This window comes from Dipteris shenzhenensis, chromosome 4 (genome assembly GCF_047967505.1).
Source record: "Dipteris shenzhenensis isolate YYH24624 ecotype China chromosome 4, Dip_SZ_1.0, whole genome shotgun sequence".
Classification (NCBI taxonomy): domain Eukaryota; kingdom Viridiplantae; phylum Streptophyta; class Polypodiopsida; order Gleicheniales; family Dipteridaceae; genus Dipteris; species Dipteris shenzhenensis.
In genome coordinates, this window is record NC_141599.1 from 52202188 (window position 1) to 52214423 (window position 12236).

The window sequence follows — 12236 nt, forward strand, 5'->3', positions numbered from 1 at the left end:
AATGTAGTGGACCTCCGAAAAGGAATAATATGAATGCCCAAAGGGCTGAATACAACTGTATGGAGGGGTTGAAACCCTCAACTGCAAAATTGGAAAGCCTAAGCTGGAAAGACTAAGCTAATAAAGAAGGGATGATAGCTGAAGGCCAAGGGGGCTGCTTTTATAAACCCCCTTGGGCCTCAAGCTGACCAACTAGGCAACTTTCTACCCACCAACCAGACTGCTCCTGTTCACTGTGTGAGGGAAAGGGGGAGTGGAACAGTAGTAGACAGAGACACAAGGAGTGTGGGTGTGTAAAGAATTCCTTGAGCCACACCACAAACTCAAAGGTTTTATTAGGATTAGGTATTCACCCTATGACTGTCTTAGGACAGTCATAGCAGTCGTAACATTTAAAGGGTGGCAATGTGCCTTTACCCCAACAACCTCCCACCTAAAGGCCAATGTGCCTAAAGGGGAGAAAAGAATAAAAATTACAGCAATATACAGTTACTGTATACAAGACCATAAAATAAGAATGGTCTCATCCTAATCCCATGATGCGGCAACAATGTGCAAACCGCTCTGTAGGCAAGCTCTTAGTGAGCAAATCTGCAGGATTATCATCAGTACGCACCTTCATAAGCTCAAGCCGCTTGTCTTCCAGTACCTCCCTGATGAAATGGTATTTCACATCTATGTGCTTGGTCTTCTGATGAAAGACCGGATTCTTTGCCAACATGATAGCACTCTTACTATCACAATGCAAAACTGGCATATCTCCTGTAATGCCCAAATCTCCCACCAGCCGAGTAAGCCATATTGCTTCCTTGCAAGCCTCAGTGGCTGCAATATATTCAGCTTCAGTGGTTGACAGTGCAATGCATTTCTGCAACTGAGACACCCATGATATAGGACCTCCTGCAAATGTGAAAATATAACCAGTAGTAGACTTCCGGTTATCTGCATTTCCTGCATAGTCTGAATCTGTAAAACCATGTACCAATGCATCCTGCCTACCATAGCATATGCACAAGTCTTTGGTACCCTTGAGATACCTCAAGACGCCTTTCACTGCTTCCCAGTGCCACTTGCCTGGATTTGCCATATACCTGCTGATGACTCCCACCGCAAAAGCAATATCCAGACGAGTGGCAACCATGGCATACATCAAAGAACCAACTGCAGATGCATATGGAACCTTGGACATCTCAGCCTTATCATCATCTGATCTGGGGCTGTCCTTACTGCTGAGTTTTAAATGAGGAGGCAACGGGGTACTAATAGACTTCCCCCCCTCCATGTTAAACCTCTGCAGTACCTTGCCAATGTACTCTTCCTGTGACAGAAACAAAAGTCCCTTAGACCTGTCACGAGTAATCCGCATACCTAGTATGTGATTTGCATCACCCAAGTCTTTCATGTCAAAAGACTTATGTAGTTGCTTCTTCAAAGCAATAATCTCCTGCTGAGATTTGCTGGCAATCAGCATGTCATCCACATACAGAATGAGTAGCATCAAACTGCCATCCTTTGCCCGTTTGGTGTACAAGCAGTGATCGGTCTCACACCTATGATACCCTTGGGACTGCATGAAGGCATCAAACTTCTTGTACCATTCCCTTGGTGCCTGCTTGAGTCCATACAAGCTCCTCTTGAGCTTACACACAAGCTTCTCTTTTCCTTTAACAGCATATCCCTCTGGCTGACTCATGTAGATCTCTTCATGGAGATCTCCGTGAAGAAAAGCAGTCTTTACATCCATCTGACATAAATCCATGTCCTCATGAGCAACAAGAGCTAACACTGCTCTCAAAGTAGTCATCTTGACTACAGGGGAAAAGATCTCATCAAATTCAATGCCCTTCTCCTGCTTAAATCCCTTGGCAACCAATCTGGCCTTATACCTCGGTAAAGCATTTGAATCCACTTTGACTTTGTAAACCCACTTGCATGGCAAAACCTTTCTGCCTGCAAGTAGCTGCACCAAGTCCCATGTATCATTTTGAAGTAGGGAGTCCATTTCTGATTGCATGGCTTCCTCCCACTTCCTTTTCTCTGTTCTTCCCATAGCTTTTCCTGAAGCTGGAAGGCTCACCACAATCTGTCAGCATGATAAAATCAGCCACATTATTGGCTCCTGGAACAAACCTGTCAGGAGGACGTTGTACACGGGTGCTCCTCCTAACAAAATGCTCCGTATTAGGCTGCTGTCTAGCCTGTTCGTCATGCATGACGGGTGGCTGTACCACCATATTTGGCTGTCCTACAGCGCCATTTGCTGGCATATCCAGTGGTGCATCAATGGCAAAATTGTCTGGCTGACTTTCAGCCTGTATACCCTCTTGAACAGGGTTATTTACAGCAACCTGCTGCTGCATATTAATGGGCATTCTTTGCTGTCTGACATCATCATAAACAACCCTCTTGTATTCCACAGGTTGCACGGGTTCTCTGTGTACACAATCCTCTTTAAAGATGATGTCATTGCTGTGTATAATCTTCCGTTTGACAGGATCCCATAACCTGTACCCCATTTCACCTTCGTCACCGTAACCCATGAAGATGCATCTGAAAGACTTTGGCTCCAGTTTGGTGCGCAGTTCTGTGCGTACATGAGCAAAACACTCGCAGCCAAACACACGTAAGTGCTTATATGAAGGTGGCTTGCCAGACCACACCTCCTCTGGCACTTTCAACTCCAAAGCCTTGTTCGGCGACCTGTTAATTAGGTGAACTGCTGTTTGCACGGCTTCTGCCCAAAAGCCATGGGGCAATGCAGCATAGGACAACATACATCGAACTTTCTCCTGAATAGTTCGATTCATCCGCTCACTCACACCATTTTGAGATGGATTATGAGGGGCTGTGAGTTCCTGCTTAATGCCCTTAGCCTCACATAACTGTACAAAGGCATGTGACACATACTCACCCCCATTATCGGATCTGAGGCATTTCAGCCTGCAACCTGTCCGATTCTCAACCTGAGCGACAAACTTCTTAAAAGCATCTAAGGCATCGCTTTTATGCTTTAAGAAATAGACCCACACTTTGCGTGTTTCATCATCAATAAAAGTAATAAAATACTTTGCACCCCCTAGTGATAGCTGTGGCATCTCACACAAATCAGTGTGTACTAGATCAAGCGGTGCTCTATTCTGGGGAGTTCTCCTCTTATGAGGAGTCATAGAATGCTTTCCAAAAATGCAATGATCACAAGTAGGCAAATCTGAAAATGAAAGAGACGGCAGATAACCCAAACGTGACAGTTCTTGCATTCCTTTAACGGACATGTGTCCCAACCGGCTATGCCACAATGAAACCTTCGGCAGCTCGGTTATGGCAACAACATGATTACCTACACTGGAAACATAAAGAGGGTACAAGGTATCACTCTTATAACCCTCAGCCACTACAGCCTGGCCATCAGTAATTACCCATTTGAAATCCCCAAATGTGGTGTGGTAACCACTGTCATCCAATAAGCCAGTGCTAACCAGATTTTTCTTGATTTGCGGCACATGGCGAACACCATCAAGCATAAATATGCGTCCGTCAGGGAATACTATCTGTATACTGCCAATCCCTACAATCTGACATGCATAGTTGTTCCCAAGATGAATAACTCCATGAGTACCTGTATAGGAAGTAAACCACTCCCTATGAGGTGTAACATGAAAAGAAGCACCTGAATCCAAGAGCCAAGTGTGCATGTCATGGCCATCAACAACCAATGTATGTGCAATTACAGCAGAAGAACATAATACATCATGTCTGTCACTGTCACTGTCCTCTGCTGCAACATTCACTGCATCAGTGTCATCTCCCTTGGCCTTGCCTTTGCCTTTGCTTCCACTGCCTGCATCCTTTGTCTCAGCCTTCTTGGCTTTCTGATCCCGTATAAACTTGAAGCACTTAGACTTCACGTGTCCCTTCTTGCCACAGTAAAAGCATTCAATATCCTTTTTGCCACGGGACTGACTGCGGGATTTGGACTTGCCAGCAGATCTCCCCTTCTGCTGAGTCCTACCTCTTTCCTGCACCTGCAAAGCATTGGAAGACTTGCTGCCCATATTGTTCTTCCTGCTCATCTCCTCCATAAGGAGAGAGCTCTCCACATCAGCATACATAAGAGTGACATTTGAATTTGACAGGGTGGTCTTGAAAGTGTCCCAACTCTCAGGGAGGGTACACAACAAGAAAGTAGCCTTGAACTCCTCCTCAAGGTTCAATCCATGTGCGATAAGCTGTGTAAAGATGGCATTGAACTCACTCAAATGTGAGGTCATAGCTGTACCTTCCTTCATGCGAAGGTCAGCGAGCTTTTTCAGCCAATAAACCTTACTGGCTGAGCTCTTTTGGGCATACAACTCTTCTAACCTCTGCCATAGGCCATAAGAGGTCTTTTCTGCCTGAACATTGAACACAAGAGAATCAGTGAGAGTAAGCATGATAGACGCCCTTGCGGACAAATCAAGCTCCTCCCACTCATCATCTGCCATCCCAGATGGCTGGACACCCTTCAACCTTATGGGCTTAGAAATCTTCTTCAACAGAAGTACATTCAAACACTGTTCTGCCCATAATGCATAATTGTGTGCCCCTTCCAATTTCTTTATGTTCAGCATTGAGGATTCACTTCCCCGTGATGCCATATCAGACAAGGAAAGTGCCTGACTCCCTGTAAGTCAAAAAATGACTAAATAAAATTCTGATTTCTCAGAAAACCTGCTCTATCAAGAGCCAGGAGCACTCACAATAGTGCTGTTTTTTACTATCAAAAACCCTGCAGCAAAACAAAAAATTTTCCCTCCAGTCACTGTATCGTGCTCAAATAGGCATAAAACAGTAACTACAAAATTGCTGCAGCTGTTCCACAAGTGTTTTATCAGTGCATCATCATCTGACGAAGCACAAAACACTGCTGTCCTGGACACTTCTCCCACCTCAGATGAGGTATTGCACTAATTTTATATGCATAAACCACTTGGCATACACTGTTTTGTCCACTAAAAAAAAAGAGCTCCAAACACCTCAGCCTGTCACAAACCTGCAACAAAGCACGGGACAAATCCCAACAAATCACCCTTATGTCAAGGGGATAAAAGGCATCTGAAGTCTCTACACAATGACCAAAGTGCTCTCAAGCACAATCTGGGCAAAAGCCCCTTGATCAATACCTGTACCAAGTAATAAACACCCTCAACAATGAGGTAGCATACAAAATTCAGCGCTCTCCTGGCACCCTACAATGTAATGCATAAACTGCCTGTGTGCACAGTAACAACACAGATCCCAACGTACAAACACCGAAAAGAAAATCTTTTGAGCACTGTCAACGATGGACAGTTAGGGACCGAGTAAACTCGATGCGCCCTGGCAAAGCGTGGCTCAACTGAGATTTTCCAAGTGCCGTACACAAAATGTGACCTGCAAAGAAATGTCACTGATACACTGCGAAAAACGAGACCAATGTGGGCACCCTGGCTCCACACTGCCTCAAGGCATACACTGCATACACTTCCAGACAAAAGCCCTTTGTAATAGTCACTCGAAAACTGAGATTTACACTCAGTGTAAGCATAAAAGCCCTCTGCAAATCAAGGCACCTGACCTTCCCGGAAAAATAACTGTGCAACCACCACACACTGTGGCACTAGTCACCTCAAGCACGAGGGACACGAGTGTACTTGCTGTACCTCAAACACAGTTTTAAAACTGAAAATTCTGAGAATGCATCAAGAAAAAAAACCTCGTTGTACTTCTGTACCTGCGTGTACTTGCAAGTACCACGCAAAAGAGCAGAGTGCTCTCACTTTTTCCTTCTTCCCCTAAACAAAGTCAAGATGTGCCTGTGCAGCTGTAACTTCTGTACCTGTGCAGGGTACCTGCTATACCCTGTACTTGCAAGGGCACGGATCCCCAAAAAAAATATCAAAATTCTCAACAACAAAAAAATTTGCACTCGAACCTTGGCTGAGGGTACAACCGGTACGACTGTACCTGTACGTGCACGCCCGCTGATGGAGATCGACTGCCTATGTGCAACCGGCTGCTGCCGATCACACGACCCGACAGCTAACAGCTGCACGATCGACTGCCTGTCGCGACCAGCTGCCTGTGCAACCTGGCTGCGCGCGACCGATGCTGCGCGCTGCGCGTGCTGGCCGCGCCCGCTTTGGAGCTGGCGATAGGCGAGCTGAAGAGCTCGCTGCTGCCCTTGAAGAACCGTGTGCTGCCTGCTGACAGAGGGCACGAGGCCCGAGGGGAGAAGGAGGGGTAGACCGGAGTGAGAGGGAGAGGGTGGCTCTGATACCACTTGGGAGGGAAAGGGGGAGTGGAACAGTAGTAGACAGAGACACAAGGAGTGTGGGTGTGTAAAGAATGCCTTGAGCCACACCACAAACTCAAAGGTTTTATTAGGATTAGGTATTCACCCTATGACTGTCTTAGGACAGTCATAGCAATCGTAACATTTAAAGGGTGGCAATGTGCCTTTACCCCAACACACCGACCTGCTGCCGCTGCTGACATGGCAACCGACCTGTTGGCATCAACATTGACATGACGACCTACTGATGTGGCACTTGGCAATGACATGGTGCCTTGCTAACATGGTGCTCGTGCTATACGATCTGCGACTGATGTGGCTGCTTCATAGTTGCAATGAAACACGTTTTTTATTTTTTGAAACATTTTCAAATGTTGCCAAACGTTTGGAAATAAAAAACGTGTTTTATTGGCAAGGGTTTTTGGGGCAAAAGGCCCTAAGGTCAATTTTTGGCCCTATTTTTTATCAAAACAGTCAAAGGAGTTATTGCCATCATGCTTTGTTGGAAAATGCCTTCCCGAGCTCACTTCTAAGTGTATGAAAATATTAGATTGCTGAAATGTTTTCCTATATGTTCCTCAGTGTTCTAGGTGCCATTAGTGCATGAAATCATGCATTTTAGGGCCCGACTTATATAGTAGGCATATAATTTTTGGTAAAACAGGCGCCTAGGGAAATTTTTGAATCGAAACACGTTTGGAAAATTTTCCAAACATGACGCTTCCAAACGTCTGGCAACTATGGGCCGCTGCTTTGCGTGTTGACTGGGCAGCCCCTGTGGCAGTCCAGCATGCCACGGGATGAGGATGCCCGTGAGACATTTTATCTTTGGATCATGAAGAAACATCTTAAGCAGATTAGGAAGAAGTGCACGACACTCTCACATCGACGCTTTGGCACCTTTCTGATCATTAAAGTTATCAGCACCTTTCTGATCATTAAAGTTATCTATGATATGGCCATGAATTTACACTTACCTAAACATGGCCATGCACCTAGCTTTCCATGTGTCGTGGCTCAAGCCCTATGTAGATCCGGCACTGACACTAGTTCCAGATGTGGAGCAGCCTGAGTTTGTTGTTGAGACGGAGGTGGTCGAGCCTGAGCAGATTTTGCTTCATCAGTGCAAGAAGGGTACAAACAACCATTAACGCTTGTACCATTAACGCTTGTACGCTGGTCGAAGAGGATTTTTTCACAGATAATTCCGACCTTTCAGCGTATAAGAGGCTTTTCACCTACCCTAGCTTCTAATCTCAACAGAAGGGGATGTCATGGGGCATCCACAAGCAGTGGCATGGTACAACCTGCCATGTCAGCAACAACCAGCTGATGTGGCTGTTGATGCAGTGGTTGATGGCACACTCAATGCCACATCAACACTAGAGAATGCGCTACGTCAGCACCACGTCAACCCACCATGTGGCAATCGGTGAACTGCAGCTGACCCGACCAGTCTGGTCGAGATAGATCAAGGCCTGGGTTGGTCAAATAGACTGCCTTGGGTCCGCTCAGTTCTAGGCCTTGAGGGACTACAAAAGGCAGTCCACCTTCCAGGCTATTCGAGGGTAGATTTACCTCCAGCCAGTAGCAGTCTTCATGACCAGATCAAGCCGGCGAGCAGGTAGCAGCAGTAGGGTCAGGATCAGAGCAGCCCTCAGGTCACAGATCTACAGTGAGGGATTTACCCCTCGATAAAATAGTATTCTCCATTCTTTTGCAGTGAAGGTTTTTCCTTCCATACAGTACTTATTCTTTCAGTTATATACAAATGTGTTCAGCCCTTTGGGTAGACATTTATTCAGTTATTCCTTTCCCTCTTTGGAGGCACCTTATATTTCTAACACTCACCTCAGCTTCCACTTGTGTTTGAGAGTGCATTATTCTCTCAATTCAGTCAACAGTTAGTAGGAGAGAGGAGGAATTATTCTTTCTCCCTGCTACAGTTTGCATCTCTAATAAGAATAGTTTCCTGCTCTATCTTTGATATCAGTGCAGTGGCCACACGATGGTCCTTAAAAGACTTAGAAATCCTTAAGTTATATGCCTCCAATGAAGTCTCGACCTTGCTGTTCTGTCCCCTTGGGTGTATTGATGAAATAGCCAGCTTCTCACTGTGCCCACATAACCCATCATGCCTTGCATCAATGGACCTGTCTTCTGACACCCAATGCAAACCTCGGGCATACTCAATTTTCAAGGAAAGATCTTTTGACTTTGCATATATATTTTGCTTTAGTGATGTCTCATCTAACCAAGAAAAAAAGAATGCCAACAACTCAGTCCTGGCTTCTTCCATGCTTGTTCTTTGACTCTCATTGCCTCGATCATTTTTTCTTCCTTGTGCATGTGAGCATCTGCATAGATGTTAGCCATCAAAATATAAACCGAAGCATCCTTTTTATCCAATTGTACAGCATGTTCAAAGGCCAGCCTTCCAAGCTCCACATTACCCCACTTCCGACAAGCACCCAACACCGTAAGCCACATCACAATATCGGCTTGGTAAGGCACCTTCTTCACCATCTCTATCGCCTCATTTAATTGGCCTGCACGACCAAGGAGATCAACCATGCCAGTGTGGTGCTCAATAGTTGGAATGATGCCATAGTCTTTGATCATGGCCTCAAAGTACTCCTGACCCTTATCCACTAGACCAGTGTGACTGCAAACAGTAAGCACAACAGAAAATGTGACCCCATTGGGCTTTACCCCTTCCCCTCTCATTCTCTCGAGCAGATGGAAAACAAATTCACTTTCTCCTAGCTGGGCATATCCTGTCATCAGTGCACACCAAGAGACTATGTCTCGAACTTGCAGCTTGTCAAACATTTGGTGTGCTTCTACAAGTGCCGCACATTGGGCATACATATCCACCAAGGTGCTGCCAACACAAAGCTCTCTTTCCAACCCATTTCTAGCAATCTCAACATGTATTTCTCGGCCTTTGTCTATGGCTCCTATACTGCCACAAGCTTGTAAGCTGCAACCAAACGTGACAGCATCTGGAGAGAGACCCTCGAGTTGCATCTGTTCAAGACACTTCAGTGCTTCCTCACAGAGGCCATGCTCAGCATATCCTACCATTAATGCATTCCATGAAACCTCATTTCGAACTGGCAGCTTGCCAAATGTTTCCCGTGCTTCTGCAAGCAAGCCACATTTGGCATACATACCAACCAAGGTGTTGCTAACAAAAAGATTCATTGCCAGCCCCTTTCTTGCAATCTCGGAATGTATTTCTCGGCCCTTGTCTATGGCTCCTATGCTACCACAAGCTTTCAAGCTGCAAACAAATGTAACAGCATTTGGAGAAAAACCTTCAAGTACCATCTGTTTGAGACAGTTCAGTGCTTCCTCACCAAGCCCATGCTCAGCATATCCTGTAATTAAGGCATTCCATGAAACCTCATCTCGAACTGACAACTTGTCAAAAGCTTCCTGAGCTTCTGCAAGCGAGCCACATCTGGCATACATATCCACCATGATGTTGCCAACAAAAAGATATCTTTCCAGCCCCTTTCTGGCAATCTCTGCATGTATTTCTCGTCCCTTGCCTATTGTCCCTATGCTGCCACAAGCCTTGAAGCTGCAAACAAATGTAACAGTATCTGGATAGAGACCCTCCAGTTGCATCTGTTCGAGACAGTTCAGTGCTTCCTCACCAAGCCCTTGCTCGGCATATCCTGCCATTAGTGCATTCCACAAGACCTCGTTTCGAATTGGCACCCTGTCAAACGCTTCTCGTGCTTCTGCAAGCAAGCCACATTTGGCATACATATCCACCAAGGTGCTGACAGAAAAAAGATCTCTCTCCAGGCCGTTTCTGGCGATCTCACTGTGGATCTCTTGACCTCTTTCAGCATCGTTCAGCCTGGCACAGGCCTTCAGTACTGCGACAAAGGTATACTTATCAGGAGGCACAGAATCCTCTTGCATTTTCTGGAAGAGATTGAGGGCATGCTGAGATTCCCCACAATCAATATAACCCGAGATGAGAGAAGTCCAAGAATACACATTCCGATCAACCAATTTGTTGAAAACGTGCTGAGCATCTCCCATGTTTCCAACTTGGACCAGCATTAACACGAGATAGTTCCCAAAAAATCTATGATCTTCCAGCCCACATGTGCACATGTAGGCATACATGCGGTTGGTATACCCTAGATTTTTCAATGTCCTGCACTTATGCAATATGCTTGTAAGACTCTGAACTGAAGGTAGCTGGGGCATCTGTTCAATAAACATGACCGTCTCCTCTAAGCTGCGTGTTTTCCACTCAATCTTCTCACATAGTTCTTGGGCATTCACCTTTACTCCAGACTTGAAGGCAGTCTTTCTTGACACCTCCACCATGCCTGGGTATTGGGCCTGACCAGTGGATGCTTTGGCCTTTTTCTTGAACATGTCTATAACGCAGCTTGGATGTCTTTTTCTCGAGCAAGTCTTTTTCTCAAGCCCGTCTTTAATCCAACCTGGATTGTAGGAGCTGTCTACCCATAGCCACTCCTTGATATTCTTATGCTTGAAATCTGGAGATCTTCGGCTTTTCTGGTGGTTAAGATTCACAAAAAGCCCGTCAGAGTAGAGCCAATGTTACAGCTTTATCTCTTCAAAAACTTTCAGTTCAGACTTGTTGCAAACTTACTCTGCTCTCTCGGATGTCCCACCACTGGGAGGTAAGCGGCGTCCGTAAACGCTCGGTCCCTGACCACGACAAAAAACTGTTTCCCCAATCGGTAAAAATAAGGACAGGCCTCCGTCTCCGGTTAAATTACCCATGTGAAGACGGAAAGCAAGTTTAATACGGCAATACCTGAACGTGTACATTCCTCCACGACCTCAAGGGAAGCCATCGAAGAATCAGAGCTTGAATGCCTGCGCAGACGAGCTGCCAACCAGTGGGAGCGTGGTTCCCAGCTACGAATAAACCCCGGGCCACGTACCAGCGTGAAGACCTGGCTGCATGGTTTCCTTGCTGTTGCGTCAGACGAATGAAAGGGCTCCGTGCCTCCTCTTATATACATAGGTATTATCATCTCCAGCGGGAAAGAGAGACTTGAAGAATGCTCCTTAAAATAGGAAGGAGATCTTTGAAGAGTCCTCTAGCTACAATGGCCATAGCTCCAAACACGTTTGAGAGTGGGCCATCCAAACCTCTGGTAGCACCTCTATTTGCAGTCACTCTCCTTTACACACCGCCCAAGTCCCCGCCCACCAGCCTTTGTTGCATGGGCACAGGGCGTGCTCCCACATTCAACTAGAATGCTTGGCCAGCTGCTAAGTATATTGTAAGTGGCTAATAGTAGGCCAATTGATCTAATGGCTTAGAATGTTCCACATGCCTTCCTAGGATTTTAGAGTTTCATAAAACTCTCTAGTGCTGGCCAAAAAATAAAAAGCTTATTGGATCCTTAAAAAAAGGAGGGTGGAGAAAGTTGGCCGCCCAAGAATATGGGCAGGGGTTTACATTGTTGAAAGCATTTATTGCTTAGGGGCTGGTGGGGCTTGAATCTCCCATACCTTGCCACATCTTCATGGTAGTGTATAATGATCCCCGCCCGCCATGGAGGGAAAAATAGCAACTTGGGCGGGCGGGGGCTTGGTGTGTAAAGGCCCTTATAGGTGCCATAATTCAACATGCAAAGCTCCCTTGGAGACAATAAGAGGGCATTTCGTGGCTATGTGGTTCCCAACGTTTTCATTTCTCTGAATTTGTCATGGTGTTCCACTCGTTTTTCAAGGTCAATCATGCTTCAATAATAGTTGAAGATCTAAAAATAGAGATTCATTCTTGTGAGCATGGCAATGCACTCTTATTAGAGCACATTCCCCACCAAGGGAAATGTACCACTTTTGACTGCACAAGGTCTCCACAAAAAAGGCCGAAGCTTTAGGAGCTCTTAAGAGGGCACTCCCACGAAGG

At 45.9% G+C, this 12236-nt stretch overlaps 1 protein-coding gene across 3 annotated transcripts; it reads right to left on the reverse strand.

Annotated features, from left to right (window-relative positions):
* Nucleotides 1–6771: 6771 nt before the first annotated feature.
* On the reverse strand, nt 6772–11405 carry LOC147903017 (pentatricopeptide repeat-containing protein At5g27110-like). Of its 3 annotated transcripts, XR_015540912.1 has the most exons (4): nt 11127–11405; nt 10959–11017; nt 7730–10861; nt 6772–7617 (listed from the first exon to the last, which is right to left on the reverse strand). XR_015540912.1 is itself a non-coding variant. In XM_087374111.1 (3 exons), the coding sequence occupies exons 1-3, from the start codon at nt 11347–11349 to the stop codon at nt 8561–8563; spliced, it is 2583 nt and encodes an 860-aa protein (XP_087230237.1). In that variant the 5' UTR covers nt 11350–11405; the 3' UTR covers nt 6772–8560. The 3 variants fall into 3 exon arrangements, 2 of the variants coding, with proteins under 2 accessions (XP_087230237.1, XP_087230238.1); XM_087374111.1 differs by having other exon boundaries at nt 6772–10861; XM_087374112.1 differs by having other exon boundaries at nt 6772–10861; nt 10959–11034.
* Between the last annotated feature and the right edge of the window lie 831 nt (nt 11406–12236).